The following is a 19,713-nucleotide window of genomic DNA, read 5'->3' as shown; positions in this document are numbered from 1 at the left end:
TTTAGACTTTCAAACGGTTGCCAACAGGTGTGTTAATTCCACATAGCGCTGCCCCCTCAAGAGTGAATATCCAATCACAAAACGCGTTCATCACCTTCAGCGTAAGGCCAGCGAGAAGGCTCACTGTGACCAACTCGTGATCTAATTGGCTATCGCGACAGTCTATCAATTCTGAAAGCCCATTGGCTTTGAGACAACAGATCCCCGTACAATTGTATCTGAAGGCCTCGGATGAATTGTTCGTGTTACCGGGATTGTGAAACCTGCCCCGCAACACAAGCTAGCTGTATTCTGATTGGATAAAAACTCTCCCCTAAAAATACTACAACACTAGGATATAATACGACTAATATAATATCAATGTGAAAAATGTGATCATTTTTTTCTTGATTATGTGAGGCCAGCAGAGAAGGCCTTGGAGGCCATGACTTCCCACCACGGATATATATTCTTCAGCAGACAATGTTCTGTGATTTAAAACAAAAAAAAACAAAAACTACCCGAGTCGGACAAAAGGAACCAATGATAACATGCTTGGCTGGCTGGGTAAAGCCAACATAACTTTGATTGAAGATGGAACAAAAACACAACACATCAGACAACATCCAAGGAAACAATATCGAAAGCCAAGTCGCGTCTTGAAGAATTCAACCAGCTTTGTTGTGAATGACCACACTAACAGGAATGTGTCATCCTTTCTTCTCGAGCCCATGGACGCAAGTTAGTACAGCTTTGCTTCATGACGTAATGGTATCACTATCTTGTGGTATGATGTCATTCAAGTATTCGCTGCCCTTCTGAGATTCAAGAACCATCTCATATTTCACCTTCCGACGATTAACTGGGGTGAGCAACTCTTCACCCAGACATGGTCCAAGTTCAACACCTGGATCTACTTCCTATCCTGACAACCTCTTTCCGTCACTTAAGGTGCAGGTGCTCATTATCACCTAATTAGCATCTGATCAGTGAACACACACAACTGTTGTCCAGCACCAGAGGAGCCATGCAGTCCCAGACCGAAATAGTGGTGATGAACCACTGATCAGTGGGCAGGGCGGATGGTTGGAAATTTGAGTGGACTGCATGTGTGTGTACGTGTGTGTGCACACGTGTGTTTATGAGTAATCTCTTTTGTGCCATGGGGAAGAGGGGTGGAGTCCTGGCAGTAAGAATGTGTTCAATATTAGAGAGTGGGAGGCTCTAAGCTCAATTTGTCTACTTACAGAAACTCCACGTTCAAGTTTTCATCAGTTAAGAGCACCAAGAAGGGAGAGTGGGAGAGTGAGAGAGGGGCGCAGCTGAGAGAGACAGCCTCTTAGAGCTCTGAGGCAGAAGTGATGGATTCGGCTCACCACAAAGTGACAGTCTTCTAAAGTGCCAAAGGCAGCGCACGACCTGCCCTGGACTCCGGAGACTAACTAAAGTACTTGTTCTTGTTTTTTTTCCTCGACAGTCCGGTAGTGAACCTTGTGCTGGGCACGTGACAATTTTTGTTTTTATTTAACTCGAACCTTTAAAGCACTTTTTCCTGCCTACTGCTGGAATGGACTGAAATGACAGAGTGAGTAACCAGGCGGGGACAAAGCACAGGAGGACAAAGCCATCTCACTTGGGATGACTTTCTATCAAGAGGAACTACAGTTGGCTCAGCCACGAGAGCAAGACAACTGAGGGAGTCTCATCAATACGCTTCACTTTTCGTGTAAGCTGGAAGTCATCTTCTTTGTTTTGATAAACTAAATCCACAAAAAATATTAAATAAGTTTTAATTTTCGGTCACTTGCATTGATACACTGTCCAGGTGTGAAACTAAGTAGTTACTTGACAATTGTAAGTTTAGTCAACTCATAATGTTGGGTTAAGTCTAGTGTATTTTATTTTGGAACCAAAAATGTGCAATTTGTTGTTTTGAAACCTGTTAGTTGACTGCCTTTGATTGATTTGGTTGAGGGGGTTAATTCAGCGCAGGGGGATGATGGAGAGCAGGCACTGATGATGATTCCTCACTATAAATGAGCTCACCAAGTCAAACCAAAGGATTTTAACAGCAATAGAAGAGCGATGTTTTATTATACATGTGTGTTGCTGTTTATCAAAAAAATGTAAACGTTGACATTTACTTCATTTGAATTCATTTAAAACCTTATCTAGCATTGTGCGAGTTCAGGATGTCCCACTGGAGTTCAAGAGGATATGCAGGCAGGAGCTTGAATCCTGTCTTTGTTTCTGTTGCCCGGGTAGTGTTTGCATAATAGGGCTTTGAGGTAGAACTTATCAAAACAATTCAGGAGACCTCATCTCTCAAATTAACTCAGATGACCTCGGGCAAAAAAAAAAATATATATGAATGAGGAACAAGAGAAGTCCCAATGCAACTGCGAATTGAATTATAGAGGTTGATGAGGCACATCATGCTTCGAATATGTTTGCATGAAGATTTGCAAGAAAGGGGAAAAAGTGAGGTAACTGTTTAAGTAATGAAATGGTGATAATCACGGTAAATATACTCAAGGTTTTCACAAAGGGGGGGCTGAAAAAATTACTAGGTGTCATTCAGGAGACAGACATTACTCAGCAGAGTCGATGCCAGTTTGGAAATGCTACACAGTAGTCCTGTGCAGTGAACGCTTCATTTGAGCTACTGAAAAATAAGTTCTGCCGTGCGGTTGTGTCACGGTCACAAAGTAAGTGGGACAGAGGGAACGTTAACGGCTGGCGCTGTACGTTGTGTAGGTGTGTCAGCACGGACAAATGATATAAAGGCCCTGCATCGACAAGGTCTTGGTCTCTCTCCATGTGTGCGTGGCCACTCACTCTAATGAGGTGACTAAGAATGTGAGGAATGCCGTGCTCAAGCTGAAATGAGAGGGACGAGGGTACGAGACATCAGCCAGTCAGAGAGCGCTTGCCCGGCTTCTAATTAATCTCATCTGAGCATTACCAAATGTGCTGGAGTGTGCCACCGGTCAGAGGTACACTGACCTAACTGCTGCACTCACCGATTATGCTTGATTTAACATTGAGTGGAATTACTCAAGCGCAGCTGCCAATCGAAAAAGGACAGACACTTTGCTTTGCACTTTTGTCATTCATTTTTAGATCCTTGGCTGGGTGGAAGTCGATTGCACTTCTGAACACCCGCTAATTGTAAGTTGTACACTCAACAGAACCTTATTCAACTGGTGTTAGGACACTAACTAGCTGCGGGGCTTGTTAACAACAAATAGGGAGGATTAGGTGAGGTTGTTCCCCCTGGCAAACTGCGGATGGGTTAATGACAGGCTGCTTCAGACGAGGCAGATGGGACTCTCTCTGGTCCCCGGGAGACTGATCCCAATAAGTGTTATTTTAAAATCGGGTTTTAATGGAAGAAGGAAAGCAAGTAGCATGTCTCACATGACCACACATTTCCTTATGAGCTGCAAATGTTTTTCATCTCAGCTTTGAAGTGAGACTTGCATGAGAATCCTAACGAACAACGACCGGTATGGGACGTCTACGCAGCAGGGGAAACTCGCACAGAATTTTACTGAGACAGCTCATGTTCCATGGGGGCATGCTAGTCAAATATAGTCAAGGATACATTGCAGGGGACAGGCTTTACTGGCTTGTCTTCTATTGAGTTGTGTGTGCTTTCTTTGAAGATTCTATTTAGAGTGTTGGATAATTGTTTATACTCATTTCTAAAAGATTTTTTTTTAAAGGCTCACCAACTAGACAATTTTTTTCCTCATCGCAATCTCCTCAGTCAGGACCCACTTTAAACATGTACGCTAGCACTATAATGAAATATATACATTAAATATATATAAAATAGTACTAAAAGTAAAGATATTCATGTAGAAATTTTATGTAAAAAAAAAAAAAAAAGAAAAGTCTCTGATGGTGTAGTGGTACACTCGCCTGACTGGCCGTGTGGGATCGGTTCCTGCTCAGTGACCTTTGTCTGTATGTGCCCAGCGACTGGCTGGCAACCAGTTCAGGGTGATGGAAAAAGAAAATCGGTAGATCTCGGTCAGCTGTGAAGAACACGTCACCTAATGTAAAAGGTTTAAAAGAAAAAAAAAAACAGTGAGGAGGCTTAAAAGAAACTTTCATGAAGCACACAGTAATTGCACAGAGTGAAACTGTAGTTCGAAATCACACTCTGCCTTTCCTTCCTTGTTCCCCCAGGCTTGGTGAGTTGGAACAGTCTCATGGATACCCCTTCAATGGTCCTGCTGGGGCTCCTACTTGCTTATGGGCTAGTCTGTCAGATTCAGGGGAGCGCCTCAGACAGCCACAGCTTTACGGGAGCCCAAGAATTTGAGAGTAGTGACGATGGTCTGGAGAGAGAATTTCTATATGCAGGGAGAAGCAAACGTGCTCCTGTTGACCAGCCGCAGGACAAATGCTCTTACACTTTCATTGTGCCCCAGCAAAAAGTCACAGGGGCTATTTGTGTCAACTCCAAGGAGCCAGAGGCCATGCTGGAGAATCGGGTCAATAAGCAGGAGTTAGAGCTACTAAATGTGGAGCTGCAGAAACAGAAAAGGCAGATTGAGACTCTACAGCAATTGGTAGAAGTTGATGGAGGCATTGTCAATGAGGTCAAGCTTCTGAGGAAAGAAAGCCGAAACATGAATTCCAGAGTGACGCAATTGTACATGCAACTCCTCCATGAGATCATCAGGAAGAGAGACAATGCCCTTGAATTAGCTCAGGTGGAGAACAGAATACTTAACCAAACGTCAGAGATGCAGCAACTTACCAGCCGCTACAAAGACTTGGAGCACAAATACCAACACTTGGCCTCTTTGGCCACCAACCAATCAACTCTTATTGCTCTGCTGGAGGAGCAGTGCCAGAGTCGACCTGTACCTCGACACGTCCCGGTGCCACAGCCTCAGCCCCCTCGACCGTCACCGCCTCTGAACAAGCCTTACCAGCCACCAGTTCTTTCTCGTGTTAACAAGCCACTCAGCAATGAGATACAGAGCGATCAGAAGTCTCTACCGCCTCCAACGATGCCTACCATCATGCACAGCCCTTCCTCCACCGACAAACCCTCTGGTAAGTCGGATGTATAAAATCTTCGGTTTTGTGAGCAGACAAATTCCTCTTCAAAACATTTTTAAAATTTTCTGTTTGTTTTAATGTGTCGCTTCAATTTAAAAACTAAATTAGGACCTTGTTCTGTGCTGATTTATTTTTTTGGGGTATTAGTTCCGCCAATATTGTGCAGGCTTTCAATTAAGATGCATTTGGTTGACAAATGAAATTGGATCCACCCATCCCATTTTCTTTAACACTTAACCTCAATGAGGTGCGCAGTTTTTTTTGGCTGCACAGATTCTCCCATTGACTTAAGTGTGTCACTTACGCACCTTTGCAACTCCGGGTGGATCTACCTGATAGTACGTGCATTGTCCCATAAACCTTTGAATTCTGCACTCCGGAGGGTGTAGTAAGGTCTAGCGCCTCTCAAAGGCAAAACATCATGATGTATATTTTGAGTCATTTCACAACTGCAGACAGAAAGTGGTGATTGTTACGGCGTGACACACGTAATTTGTGCTGACGTGTTGATGGTGTGGGGCACAACTGTCCCAAATATCCTGACACTATGGCTGTATTTGTCCCCACTATGTTACAATGACGGCTGAACGTCAACATTAATTGGTGAAAAAAAGGGTCAATGTGTGCTGAATCTTTTTTCGTCACCGTGTGAGGCATTTCCACGTGCCGATGGAACTTGCAGTTGAAGCGCCAGACACAAACAATACAGTCATCACAATACCTCCTTGAAAGTGCGCAAGAAACGCATGTAACGTATTGATTTAAGTGCGAATATGCCCCTGAGTGAATAATAGCAACATTTTACCTTTATTACGTCACCATTAGTTTTTGACCAGACTTTTGATGAGCTAAAACAAAGGGTGGTTCATGTAACTTGATTGAAAAATACCAAAACATAGGTATGTATGTGTACTATTAGCTTTAATTCAACATCATTACGCAAATATTATCACAAAATGGCCACCCCTGAGATGGCTAAAAAAACAGGTGGATTTTTCCGTTTAACTCTTATACCAAGAATGTAATATTAATCAAAATGTTATGTTGACACTCCTGAAGGCTCATTGAACATATTACTGGAAAGAATTTGATGATGAGATGCGTTATGTTTGTAGTCCAAGGGAATTAACGAAACTGGTCTGCAAAAGGAAATTATGTCCGCCCAATTTCTTAGCATTTTGTGGCATTTCTTACAAGCACATATTTTCCACGGGTGGTCACCAACCTTTTGACACTGAGAGCTGCTTTTGGGTCCTGTAAATGCAAATGACTACTAGTGTGTGTCATTTGTGAAATTTGGGCAAATTATCCTGAATGATGCATTATTAGTAATTTATGAAATGTATCTATGTGAAGATACTGAATATGATGAAGTAGTCCAATATTGTGTTGTTCGCCATTATTCCATCTGCTATTCTGTTGGACCTTCAATAGAGACCAATCTTTCTGACACTGGCAAAAATCATTGTGATTGCCGTTTGCCTCAGATTTTAGGGTCCCCTATTTTTTTTTTAAACAATTGTGTTGGATCTAAAAAAAAACAAAAAAATAAAAAAACAAAACGATATGTCTGAGTGTTCCATTAATAAATTTTTACAACATTTTTAATAATTAATAACGGAACAAAAACTTAATTTGAGCTGTACAATTCCACTTTTATCACGCATACAATTAAATATTTGAAATGTCTTGAAATTGCAAAATTAAATTTTTTTTAAAAATTAATCTATTAATTTAACTAATTAAGTATCAAATTAATTGATGACTATTATGATAATTGAGTATTCGTTTTAATTTAGAATTGACCAAATTATCTGATTTCTGCCTCTCAACAGGAATTATTAACTGATTTATGAAGTACTTCATGAAAGCAGATTGATTATATTTTGTGTTTATTCAAAATAATACATTTACAAGCATCTGCTTTTACTTTTGAAAACAATGACCTGTAACTGAGTCAATTTAAAAAAGGTTTGTGAGTAATAGGTCGTCTCTCATGTGATATTGCTGAATTGTTGTTTAGCTGTTTTATTTAATCCCGAAACAATATACCAAATAAACAACAATAATCGGTTATTAATTAGTAATTATTCAATTTCTGTACTCTTTGATGAAAGCTGCTTATGTATCTAATGAAGATAAGACATTTACAAACATCTGCTTTTACTATGGAAAAAATATTTTCCGACATGGTACTGACCAAACTTAACATTAAAACCTAATCAATTCATGGAAAAAACTATATTTCATTTAAGTTGAAAAAATATAATCATTCGCAGCAATATTTCAAATTACCAGTAAATTAAAATGTAAATAATTAATAAACAGCAATCAAATTAAATATTTTTGCAAAATGCAAAATAAATTAGTTTCTGCTTAATCAATTACTTAATGAAATAATCGATACAATAATCACCAAAAGCTCAAATGATTTTCTCTCCATCATATTAAAGGGGGAACGTAAGGTCTTGTTTAATATAAGCAGAAGGAAAAGAAATTAAGGAAAGAAGTTTTATGCACATGAGCCCGCATGTTTTATGACTCTGTTTAACAAGCAAACTATTCAGTCAGAGGGTCAATTTTGGAAAGAAGTACATTTTAGTATTTTAAAGTGCTTCCGAAAAATCAAGCATTTCTCAAACCTTGAACATGTATAGAAATGTGTTGTTGATCGCACTGATAGTGTCACAAAGAGCTTTGAGGTGCAGAGAAATCCAGAACAAAGCACTGAAAAAAAAGGGAAGGCGTGAGATACCAGGAGGCAATGATGTCATTTGTTCCACTTGCACCAGGCACGAATAAAAGTCATGTGTTCCCCCAAAGAACTGGACTTATCGAGTATAAAAGAGCATGGAAGGATCATTTTCTGCCTCGTAACAGCCTCACAAAGACACTGCTGAAAGTGAATTCATAGAGAGATAATATCTCAGCAGATTATGTCGCCATTGTTCATAATGTGAAACCTACAGAACAATTGTAATGTGATCTTAGCAAGATTAATGCAGATAGAATAGTGTGAATTATTGTCTTTTACATGGCATGTTAAATTGTCTTCCATCAACTTAATGCATCCCGCCCATACTCGCTATACACCCTCCATATGACTCGTAAATATGCTGTCAATATTGTTTTTTAGTACTTTATTTATGGTGCCAGATGGCGCAGTGCACAAGCGCTTTAACACTTTCACACTCAATTAAAGGAGCCTGTTTCACTATTATAGTGTGTTGCCCATGCAAAAAAATGTGTAAATGAAGTGTATTGTAATAAGGTAGAGAAGCAGGAGTTTTTGGAAATCTCTGGAAAAAACAAAGCAAAATAAAATTCAGCAGTACCTTCAACGTAAACTTTAATTCCTATTTAGAAGTCAAATTGCATAAAATCGGAATATTCCATGAGCCATGAAAATGCATCCCAAGTCGCCAAAAGATTTATTCCCCAATAACATTCTAGTTGTCTCTTTTCAAACCCAAATAGATGAAAATAGTTAAAGATGAAAAGATAATCTTCATATAATACAAAATTGCTACACTATGAGGAAATGCTACTGTTTCACCATTCAACTGTCAGGGTTCCCTTTGCCCTCATGCCAGTGTTTCCTTTGGCTCCACAACCAGCAAGCATTTCCCTGATGAGAGCACCAGCCAAAGTCAATTTTACTGCGAAAATGAGAAGCACGTTGTTGAGGGATGGGATTCCCTTTGTCAGAATCCAAAATCTATTTGTGGTTTCTTTGGAGATGCTCTTAAAGGAGACGTGATGACAGGGCTTTCTGGACAAAATATTACCTGCTTGACATAATGCCACGTTTCCATCCAGGTCCATTTAGAGACTGCCTGCAGGCTTTGGAAGAAGGCCACACCAGCAGCGGCATGTACTTGTTAAAACCAGAGAATGCCAACCGTCTAATGCAGGTGTGGTGTGACCAGAGACATGACCCCGGTGGTTGGACCGTAATCCAGAGGAGAGTGGATGGCTCTGTCAACTTTTTCAGGAACTGGGAGACATATAAGGTACCGCTACCTCACAGCAAATTAAGCTCCGCATAGTTCCACAAGCAGCTGGTGGCTTGTGTTGGTCTGACACTCACCAGATGTGAACAAATGAATAGACAATTATTTCACTCTTTACAAAGTGCCTCATGTAGCGCTTGCGCAAAACACATGACTCATGGACCCCATCTACGTCTGCTGGTCTTGATGAATTGACCTCAGATTTACTCTTACAAAAAAATCAAAATGTTACGATATCTGATTGGTGATTGTGTAAGATTTGTAGACTTTGGAATTCCCTGAGAGGAAATCTATTTTTTTTTTAAAAGCAGGAAAGATTTGTTTACCAGCAAATCACAAGGTTGCAATTAAACTGTAGCAAAGGGAAGAAAAAGATCTTTCCAAGACCAAATATTTTAACCTCCTGAGATCAGAAATTGCATTCATGTGCTCATCAGAAGGAGTGTTGTGTGATTCAAAGCATGTGTCGGGCAGGGGATCGTACAAACCAGTGAGCTTTATGACTGATGCTAGAACAAAACATTAAGACACACTGGATTATGTGCCTTGCTTTGTTTTCGGTAACAAAAATAACATCACAAACACTTACTGATCTCTCAACGCGAGTCAACCATGACTCATATGCTCCATTTCCAACAATGGTCATTTAAGATAAACAACTTAGAAGAGCTCAACTCATAATTAGCTTCAGAAAACAACTGACTACCCTGAAATATATCACTTTGATAGATGGGATGTTTAAAGCTTCCTAACTGAGAATTTCCTAATCAATCCAGTGTTCTCTTCCTTCGACACTTCACAGCAAGGGTTTGGAAATATCGATGGCGAGTACTGGCTGGGCCTGGAAAATATCTACTGGCTGACTAACCAGGGAAACTACAAGCTGCTGGTAACTCTGGAGGACTGGTCTGGCAGGAAGGTGTTCGCCGAGTATGCCAGCTTCAGAGTGGAGCCTGAGGCGGACTTCTATAAGCTACGAGTGGGCCGTTACCATGGCAACGCTGGCGACTCCCTCACCTGGCACAATGGAAAACAATTCACAACACTGGATAGAGATCATGATGCATATACCGGTACAAATAATTACTCAACATCTTCATTTACATAGCACTTTCCGCAACAAATATAGTACTCCATTTAAAATTGGAAATATTTGTGTTCTATGTCCTCCGCTAATTCCCCACAATCTCTCCAGGTAATTGTGCCCACTACCAGAAGGGAGGCTGGTGGTACAACTCTTGCGCCCATTCCAATTTGAATGGCGTTTGGTACAGAGGAGGCCACTACCGGAGCCGGTACCAAGATGGAGTCTACTGGGCAGAGTTCAGAGGAGGAGCTTATTCGCTAAAGAGAGTCATCATGATGATCCGTCCAAACGCAAACACTTTTCACTAGTTATTTAAAAAAAAAACAAAAAAAAAACACACATGCTGCATCTCCCTGCAGCAAAACGTAGCGGTTCAAAGATTCGCAGCGGCTTTATTACCACCATGGTATCCCATAATCATTGTATTGGTACATTGCTCAGGTACATTACTGTATAGTGCGGCGTCAACTGTTTCCGAGTTATCTGAATGAAAGACTTGAAAGAAGACATGTTGTATTTACATCATGATCACAGATCATGAAAGGGACGTATTGTCAAGAGTCTCCAGTTCATTTCAATCTCAACCGAAAAGTCTATCCAGGGAACAAACCAAAAACAACCGTCATACTATCGTTTGAGTTCATTATATGACCTGAATGTGTTTTATTCCACACATGTATGATTAAATGACACCTTCAGTTCACGTTTGTGTGGCAGAAAAATACAAGTTTATCCATCCAACTATGAATTTTGTGTACCACTCATCCTGAAGCCGAGCCCAGCTCACTGTAGTCACGAGACCGGCAGCATTCCGGTTGTCAGCTCATCGCAGGGCTCATTTAGATTGACGTTGTCACGTTGGAAGATTGAGGCCTCAATTAGTCTGACTTTGGTATGTGAGAAGAAGCTGGAGAAAACCCACGCAAGCGTCTCCCAACGGGGGGGCCTCCTGCATGCGAGGCAAACGTGGTAACCACAACGCCATAAATCAACCATGATTTCAAATGACATTGAAAAGTCAATCACTTCCGTTAAGTGGATTTGCGGCAGACATTTTGTTTCTACATGCAGTATATCCAGTTGTACTATGCAGTATCCGACACAGGAAATGTATCCCATGACAATTTTTTTTTCCAAGCTACATTCTAAATGGAAGTGTTACGATTCATCAGTGCAGTGACATTGTTTTCTACAAAGGGTTGTTGTATCAGCCAAAGTCAAAATATGGCGTAAAAATATGGCAACTTTCATGTCCCCTGATTTGATTTGACTTTGTGACATACAGAATGTTCTCTTTACTTTTTATATTAATTCTTCCACTGCTTGAACTTTTATTCAAAAATTTGCTTGTATGAATCAAGCATTGTATTTACTGTATAAATTGAAAGGTTTGTTGATGTCATTGGAAAACAAATATGAGTTTGTACATAAGATATTTGTAATATAATGTAGTAAATGTGGAAAAAATGGCAATAAAATCTGTACAGATAAAGCTTCCCCCCTCCTTATTTAATTAAAAAAAAAATTGATCGAATGCTTTGAGGAAACTAGCATGAATTCCCCCATGATTATCATTTCAAGACATCTTGATTTTGTGGACGTAGCCTGGGATAAAGGAAAGATTTATGACGGGGGGAAGTTGATAAGTGTACTGTGAGATTTACACTCATCACAGTATCACGTTCTCACAGGAGCGAATTCAAGCTTACTGACTATAAGTGCTCCCACTCAAGAAGCGCTAGACTACAGAACATTTTTTCTGCACTCCTGAGGAACTTCACATCGCTGGTTCACTAATGAACCTTTTAAGAGTGAAGAATCTCACACTAATGCATTGTTTTACAGTGTTACAATAAAATCTTGAATTAAAAAAAGGCTAGTTGATATGCAAATGGATCAATTCATAGTAAACACTCCTAGAGTTTTTATTTTTATTTTGCCACAGTAAAGCACAACCAACATTTTATATCACAGAAATAATTGCAACTTTATGATAAACTTACTTTACTGAGCAAGTTTTAAGAATTCCTGACAAAACTAAATCAAGCTCCATCGTATAGATTTAGCAGGCCAGAAAAAATGACTAATCAAAAATGACAGGCTTGGCCTGTTCGAGTAATGCATCTAGCAGACGTGTTCACTGTCAGCAAAACCTTCCTTCACTTTACGAAAAGTGTCAAAGAGTTTTCCAAAGACAGCTGGAAAATGAACCCGTAATGACTTCACAGTGATGGACAAAACCCGCATCATGTCATACTTGGATGCCAGACGGGAGGGTTTCAGACTGAAAACAATTGAAGATGAATTCCTGGGACTGACAACTTTATAGACAATTTTAGTTTTCATAAGAGGCAAGTTACCAACCGTGAAAAAGTGACATGCACTATTTAAAATGATTTGCTATGATAGCATGTTGTAGGGGCGAAAAAAGGTATGTTACAATTCCACTCTGGTAACATTTTGCTGAGAAGCGCTCCACTGGGTGCTAGAAGTGACAAAAAAAAAAAAAATGGGATATGAAGCTTCTGATGAGAGACAAACCAACATAGGAACTTCGGTCAGCAACATGACGAGTTCAGTAAAAAAAAAAAAAAAAAAATCTTCCAAAAAGACTTACTCACATCTCACATCTTAAAATCAGTTGGCTTTACCCGATTTGTGGTTCCTCAAGGAGAATGTTTCATCGTCTCCATAAACAGAAACAACATGTTGCGTGTCTGACGACTCACCACCATGGAAAACCTTTAGCAAGGTTGGCCGCTGTAGACCCCATACCTCAACCAACATGGAAAACCAAGCGCTGACACAGTGCTAAGTCAGCAAAAAGACAACCACATTTCCTGAGTTGTCAAACCTGAACCTGAACATTCAAACTTCACATCTGCAAAAGTCCGTGTCCTTGAACCATTTCTTTAGCCCTGTCAGATCTCTTCACATTCTTGTGTTCTGGTCAATCTTATCTTAACCATGGAAACCACAGAACAAATTGTTTCATTGAGACCTTTAAACACTTATGTTTCAAGCTATCACTGTGAGTACTCGTCTATTTTAAATAAAGAAGATCGTTTCATTTCAGATGTGCACGCTCAGAGATTCTGCTGGAGGCAGAAAATGATTTAGGTTGACAGGTCTGGTTAAGTTGGCTGTGGATATAGCGCATATAGCACATTTGCCTCACAGTTCTGAGGTTGAGGGTTTAAATCTCAGAGTAGTCTGGCTTCTCACATTCCAAGACATGTTTCGTAGGTTAATGGACAACTCTAAAGTCTATTTTCAGTAACGGAGCTGGACAAAAAATGGCGCATTTTGATTTTTGTGGCGTCACAAACTTCGATGCGCCTGTTAAGTAATTTGGCAGACCACTCCGCGTCATTTGGCATCGCAACGTATACGAAAGCATTTCCTTTGACGCGCCCATCACGTTTGACTATTTGGTATCTGAAAGTAAAACTTGTATTGGTGGACCTGAATTTGAACTTGACCAAATTTGATCTTTGTGCATTGTACATGCCATGCACTGCGCATGAAAATTGAGCCATCGGAATTGTCCAAAGGTATGAATGTGAGTGCGAATAGTTGCTTTTTTAAATGTATCAATCATACCAGAATTCCAATGTTACCGTGCAAGGACGTAGACAGCTATGGCACCACCACAGCTGAGTGACGACAGACTGTTACATCTCACTAAAGTTGGGGTGCATTGATTTGCCCGAAGTGGAACTTTGGTTTCATTGCACTTTACTGTGCGGCAAGCCTTTAACATTAACATTTTTGAGAATGCTGCATTTGTACAAAGTTGGCAAGATCACCGCCACATCAGTGCTCCACCATTATGGTAATTTTCCATTCGTGAACTTGCCTTTGTAATGTGGACAGAGGCTTAGGGATTGGGTTAAGGTTAACCCTAAGAAAATCCCGGACCTCTTTTGTGATTTGAGTTGACCCACTTAGTGTTGGCACTGTTATTAAGTACAGTTAAAATGAGCAGAAGAGGAAAAAGGCAGTCTTTCAGGCTCCTTCAGGTGTTAAGTGTTTTCACGTATACTGCACTAAAAGTACTGAGGAAGAGCCTTTTTCCTCTGTGTCTGTGTCCCATTTTCCACACTTAGGAACCAGCGTCACAACTTTCATTTCTAGCTGGTGCAACTGGTATATATAATGCAACCTTATACTATTTAGCACAATATTTTTTTTTACGGCGTTATTCTATGACAAAAGCCCAACTACAGTAAGTGGACACTCTGGTGCTTCATGTGAACATTTGTTAGAGCATTGCTTAAAGCAAAGTGGCATTTACTTAATGTTGTAAAACAAGATAAATAGAAAAAAAACAAACACTGCATCAGAAAATTGTAAAAAAAAAATCATATGCTTGCTTTCATTCATAATGCACCCCTTTGCTGCTGTCAAATGATTGTGATACATATGGGAGTAATTAAGGATGCCTGAAATTGGAAAAACATAATAATGCGGTGAAGCGTCTCTTTGGGAGAATAGTCACTTCATTGTTTGGTGGAACTTAAGGATTCCACTTTCTTCCCATTTTCCAAAGGCTCAGCATTTGAACTGTTTTCAAACTGTGGATATGTGCAGAACTGTCTATAGCCAAACACCCTTTGACCACGCTCCGTTTGATGTCGTTCCAAAGCCTCACAAAGTCCTCTACTGGGAATTTGGAAGAAATCGCGCAAGATAGTCAAACTATATTTTAATTAGGGTAATTTTATTCTTAAGAAGATAGGAGTGCATGTCCTTTAATACTTTCCTGAAATGTTCACCCACATCGTCTTTAAGAGCTTTTTAGCATACATTTCTAATTTTGACACTCTTTTCAAAAATCTATTTTCTTTCATTTGTAGCACATCAGCATTTTGAAATCTATTCTTCTTGTTGTCTCACCTATTAAAAGCTTGCGTAATACGTTTCGGAAAACAATCCCACCTGTTGCTGAACCTAACCCTTAATTCATAAATATTACTAAATATATTACTGGATTGCATAGTATATTATTTGAAATATTATGAAAATAGTATATACCAGAAGGAAAAAATGAGGGCAGATTCCGAATGAGTGCAAAAAAAATGAATTGAGAAAAGTTAACTTAGTTAAAAAAAAAACTACTAAATAATGACTGCTATTATTCAGATTAGTCAGTCCAGCCAATGTAGTAATCATTACCAGATACCACAATTGAATAAAACCAGTATTGGTATTTAAAAATGTCAAATATATTAAAGAGTTATATTTAAGTGAAACATAAATAAAAACTGTTTTAACCCCCCACCCTCCTCCAAAAAAAAAAAAAAAAAAAAGCTTTTTGTGAATGTATCCCATTGGCTGCTGATACACACTATGGAGTCCAACACATTTACAGCAGAACACCAACAGTCTCCGCTCCAGACCAGTTTTAGTCAATGAGTCAAAATTACAGGAAACGTGGATTAGTTCCAGTACAAAACAAATAGACTCTGTTATAATAAAGGAAAATATGAGCAAGGAGAAAACTCTTGCATCAGCAAAATGATTCATTTCTTGGAATTTCATTGACAGTTCTTTTGTCTCAAACTTTTAGAGCATGTCAGGCAACTTTATGTCGCTTTGTTGAAAATAATATTTAACTATGAACCTACATGGTTAAGATACTGCTGATTGTATACTTGTCTAGGAATTCAAATAGCTGCACATTTGCTGTTAGAAAAATAGAAAATGTTGCAAATGCCAAAATAAAATGAAGTTGCAGACAGGTACTGTGTTCAAACCAGAAGGCTTAGCTCTGTTTTTCTTAAAATATATAATATATAATTTGACAGAAGTGACATTAACAGAATGTTGAACCACATGTGGCTGGCACAACAGAACTGAAACTGTTTATTGTAATTTAATCCCCATTTGTCTTTCAAGTGCAAATGTTAGAAATTGTATCAACAACAAAAACGTTTGATGTCATTCAGAAAATAAAATGCAATTATTTGTTGTGGTCTTGTGACATTTGTGTGGCTAAATGTTGCTAGGCAGAATACATTGGGGCCCAATAGCCCAGTACAAAATAGAATAAAATAATGTAAACTAAAATAACACATATATTTCACATGTAACCAAGGTTGTTAAAAATGTAAATTAGTGGCTGATAGTATGATACACATTTTTTTCAAATTATTTTATATTTTATTCCAAGTATTTGAATATGTACAAAGAGAAGAAAAACAACTGCCAGGTGAAGCACATAATTTCACCCGTGGAAACCAGCATGGATTGTTGCTGCCATTTCTGGGCATTTTTCCCATGGAACTGCTGTTACTACGATTTCCGAGGACCCCCTTCATAAGCTATACAAGTACACCTTGCAATACAAACACAAAGCTGTTTTATTATTAGTTGTAAGGACATCATTTCAGACAATGAAAAATAACACACTGTACACATACATGAATTTAAACAACTGCTGAGACTAATACCACTTTAAGCCACGCATAACAGAAAATGTTATCTACCAAGGTAGAAAGGAATTAATTTGATGAAAACCTTCCTTTTTTCCAAAGGGAGCAGAGGAAACAAATATCACAACATAACAGCAATTAGCAAGAAAAGTTTGACTTTTTCTTGACTGCCATCACATTTGCATTTAGTTATGGTCGGGATTTGTGAAAATTCAAGTCTATTTTCTCTCATCGAACTAGCGTCATGCACCATTTTCATAAAGTAATGACGTTGCATTTTAAAATAAAATAAAAGGCCTCCGTAATCAACAATTTTGACCATTACCCCTGATTTTTAAAAAAATCATTAGCATTCAAACCCCGTTACCAGACTATTTCTAAGGAATACTAGACAATCCCAACTATCCAACCAAAGTACGTTCACATAACTTTGATGTTGAATTTCAAAATAAAACACCTCTGGATTCTGTTTAGATTTTTTTTTAAATCATTACATTTTCTACTTTTCAGCTTTGAACAGTAAAATTGTACCCACTAAACCGAACTGGCAAAAAAATGTGACCTACTAGATTAAAACTATTTTAATATAGCTATTCACAATAGCAGTACGTTCATATTATTTGAGTCCAGAGTTTTGATAGGTATGCACAATAAATGTTCTTAAAATGACATTACAGAAGATATTTTAAATAAATTTAGCTTTGGAAAAAGATCATTTAACCCATTCAGAACTACAAAGTTTAAACTGAAATGTATTTTTGCACCTGAAATTGCCCCGCTGAAAATCTTTCCATAGAAGAAAACATAATATCAATTTAATAAATAAAAACAATACATTGTATGAAAAAAATCCAATTGTTAATTTGTTATAATGTAATATTTTTGGTTTAATAAAACCTTCAGGCCCCTGTGTTTAACCTGCAAAAACGTGTGCTTCTCAATTAGGAAAGTTACTCCTAAAATGAAGTCACTGATGAGCAAAACTGCTTCAGAAAGAAAAAAAATATTTCGAGCCTTGCCCTGCCAGTGTCAAGCGGCAGTCCTTTAAAGTCAAGTCAAGTCAAGTCAATTTTATTTGTATAGCCCTTAATCGCAGACAGTCTCAAAGGGCTTTACATAACCACAATCGACATCCCCGATCTTAACCCCCCAGGAGGACAAGGAAAAACTCCAAAAACCTCATTAGGGAGAAACCTTGAGAAGGGACCACAGATGGGCGAATCCCCCTTCCAGGATGACCAGGCTGCAATGGATGCCAACTGGGCAACATTTGACACATACAATGATGCTATGCAATAATAGATGAGATAATGTGAGAGTCAATTGAATGAAGTGCTGCAGGAAGATGACTTCAGTGGAGTGGGTCCTCATCCAGGGCCGTAATATCCGAAGATGAGCCTTCGATCTTGTACCGGTCAGTTGGTGTAAATTCAGTACAGCCACTTCCAAGTGAATCACCATCACCTAATTCCCAAGTCGGGGAACTGGGAACAGAAAAATAAGAACAGAAATAGTAAACAGGCCAACAAGTAGTTCAACGAAGTGCCGAAATATAAGGAAATCAGAAGAGGCGCTACATGAAGACAACTTCGGCAGAGCAGGTCCCTTCCCGGTTCGTCAGTGCCGTAATCTTCAAAGCATGTCCCCATCACCTAATTCCCAAGCAGGGGAAGGAGGGGGCAGAAAAGAGAAGAACCGGCAGTAAACAGGCCAACAAATAATTAAATTAGATGCTAAAGTATATAAATAAATTGATCAAATGTCGCGCTGCAGGAAGACGACATCACTGGAACAGGTGCATGCCCAGTTGGTCAATGCCTTAAACTTCCTAGTGGGTCACCGTCACCTAATCCCCAAGCCGGGGGAAAAGGGGGCAGAGAAGAAAACAAAAGAGAAAGAAAGCGGCAGTAAACAGGCCAACAAATATTTCAGCTAAACGCACAAGAGTATAAATGCGTCTTTAATAGTGTTTTGAACATTTCTACTGAAGTGGCGCCTCTAATATCTGAGGGTAGTGCATTCCAAAGCATTGGTGCCCGAATAGAGAACGCTCTAGAAGCTGTGGACTTCTTTTTGGCTCGCGGGATCACTAAAAGACCAGCATTTTGTGAGCGAAGGTTTCGGGACGGAACATATGGTACCACGAGGTCAACCAGATAGGACGGTGCTAAGCCGTGCAATATTTTAAAAGTAAGTAGCAGAACTTTAAAATCACATCTCAAGTGGACCGGAAGCCAATGCAAATTGGCTAATATCGGGGTAATATGATCAAACTTTCTCGTCTTAGTTAAGAGTCTAGCTGCTGCATTTTGAACTAACTGCAGACTTTTAATACTAGACATGGGGAGACCCGAGAGCAAAACGTTACAATAGTCGAGGCGAGACGTAACAAACGCATGGATTAAGATTTCCGCGTCACACGTTGATAGAATTGGGCGAATTTTAGCAATGTTATGCAGATGAAAAAACGCAGTTCGAGTAATATTTTTAATGTACATTTGAAATGACATAGTTGCGTCAAATATAACACCGAGATTTTTGGTTGAATCCTTTTGGGTAATATTACATTTATCGATACTCAGAGTGGTGTCTAAAGCATGGAAACCTGTCTGTCTTCCAGCAGCTCCACCAAACACAAGTACTTCGATCACAGCAATAGTTAGGAAGGAAGTGGAAGAGTTATGTGTGCTGGCATTGTAAGAGCCCATTTTATGGCAGGATACGATCGGAGCTTCCCAAATGAGACGCTCACTTGTGCTGTGCAAAGAAGCATGGTCATATGAATAAGCCCCAAAGCTTCTCGCTGTAGTAGCAAAGTTGTCAAAACGAAATACCGATCACTAAAATTGATGGGGTAGTGTCGAATTTGGGTTGCAAAGCGCTATTCAAAAGTTTCCTGGCCTCACACTGCAGTTTTTGTTCTCATATTCTGCTGCACACAGCAAGCGAGCATGCACATTGTTTCAGCAGCCAATGTCATTATGAAACAATCAATCTACATGCATACAGTAGGTTATTGGAATATTTAGCAATAAAGTGACGGTTCACGCCACGATGACATCTATTTCAAAGAGATGGAATAATTGATTGCACCATGGGAGTGCTTTGTGCTGCA

At 39.3% G+C, this 19,713-nt stretch overlaps 1 protein-coding gene across 2 annotated transcripts; it reads left to right on the top strand.

Moving 5' to 3' along the window:
- The first annotated feature begins 988 nt into the window (after positions 1 to 988).
- On the top strand, positions 989 to 11,626 carry angptl2b (angiopoietin like 2b). 2 transcript variants are annotated; one of them, XM_088306034.1, is made up of 6 exons: positions 1,005 to 1,094; positions 1,229 to 1,705; positions 4,177 to 5,055; positions 8,881 to 9,074; positions 9,877 to 10,147; positions 10,270 to 11,626. In XM_088306034.1, the coding sequence occupies exons 3-6, from the start codon at positions 4,200 to 4,202 to the stop codon at positions 10,467 to 10,469; spliced, it is 1,521 nt and encodes a 506-aa protein (XP_088162160.1). In that variant the 5' UTR covers positions 1,005 to 1,094; positions 1,229 to 1,705; positions 4,177 to 4,199; the 3' UTR covers positions 10,470 to 11,626. The 2 variants fall into 2 exon arrangements, with proteins under 2 accessions (XP_088162151.1, XP_088162160.1); XM_088306025.1 differs by having other exon boundaries at positions 989 to 1,705.
- The last annotated feature ends 8,087 nt before the right edge of the window (positions 11,627 to 19,713 follow it).

The sequence above is a fragment of the Idiotropiscis lumnitzeri genome, chromosome 1 (genome assembly GCF_059441095.1).
Source record: "Idiotropiscis lumnitzeri isolate Australia: NSW breed Sydney's pygmy pipehorse chromosome 1, RoL_Ilum_1.0, whole genome shotgun sequence".
NCBI lineage: Eukaryota > Metazoa > Chordata > Actinopteri > Syngnathiformes > Syngnathidae > Idiotropiscis > Idiotropiscis lumnitzeri.
Note: the sequence above shows the minus strand (reverse complement) of the source record. Positions and strands in the feature narration are given on the sequence as shown.

What these genes read in the sequence shown, in the direction of transcription:
- angptl2b (XM_088306025.1), top strand. Translation starts at nt 4,200, where the DNA reads ATGGATACCCCTTCAATGGTCCTGCTGGGGCTCCTACTTGCTTATGGG. An exon ending in CTCCACCGACAAACCCTCTG is followed by an intron (nt 5,056 to 8,880) that starts GTAAGTCGGATG and finishes GTTTCCATCCAG; the next exon opens with GTCCATTTAGAGACTGCCTG. An exon ending in AGATCATGATGCATATACCG is followed by an intron (nt 10,148 to 10,269) that starts GTACAAATAATT and finishes CAATCTCTCCAG; the next exon opens with GTAATTGTGCCCACTACCAG.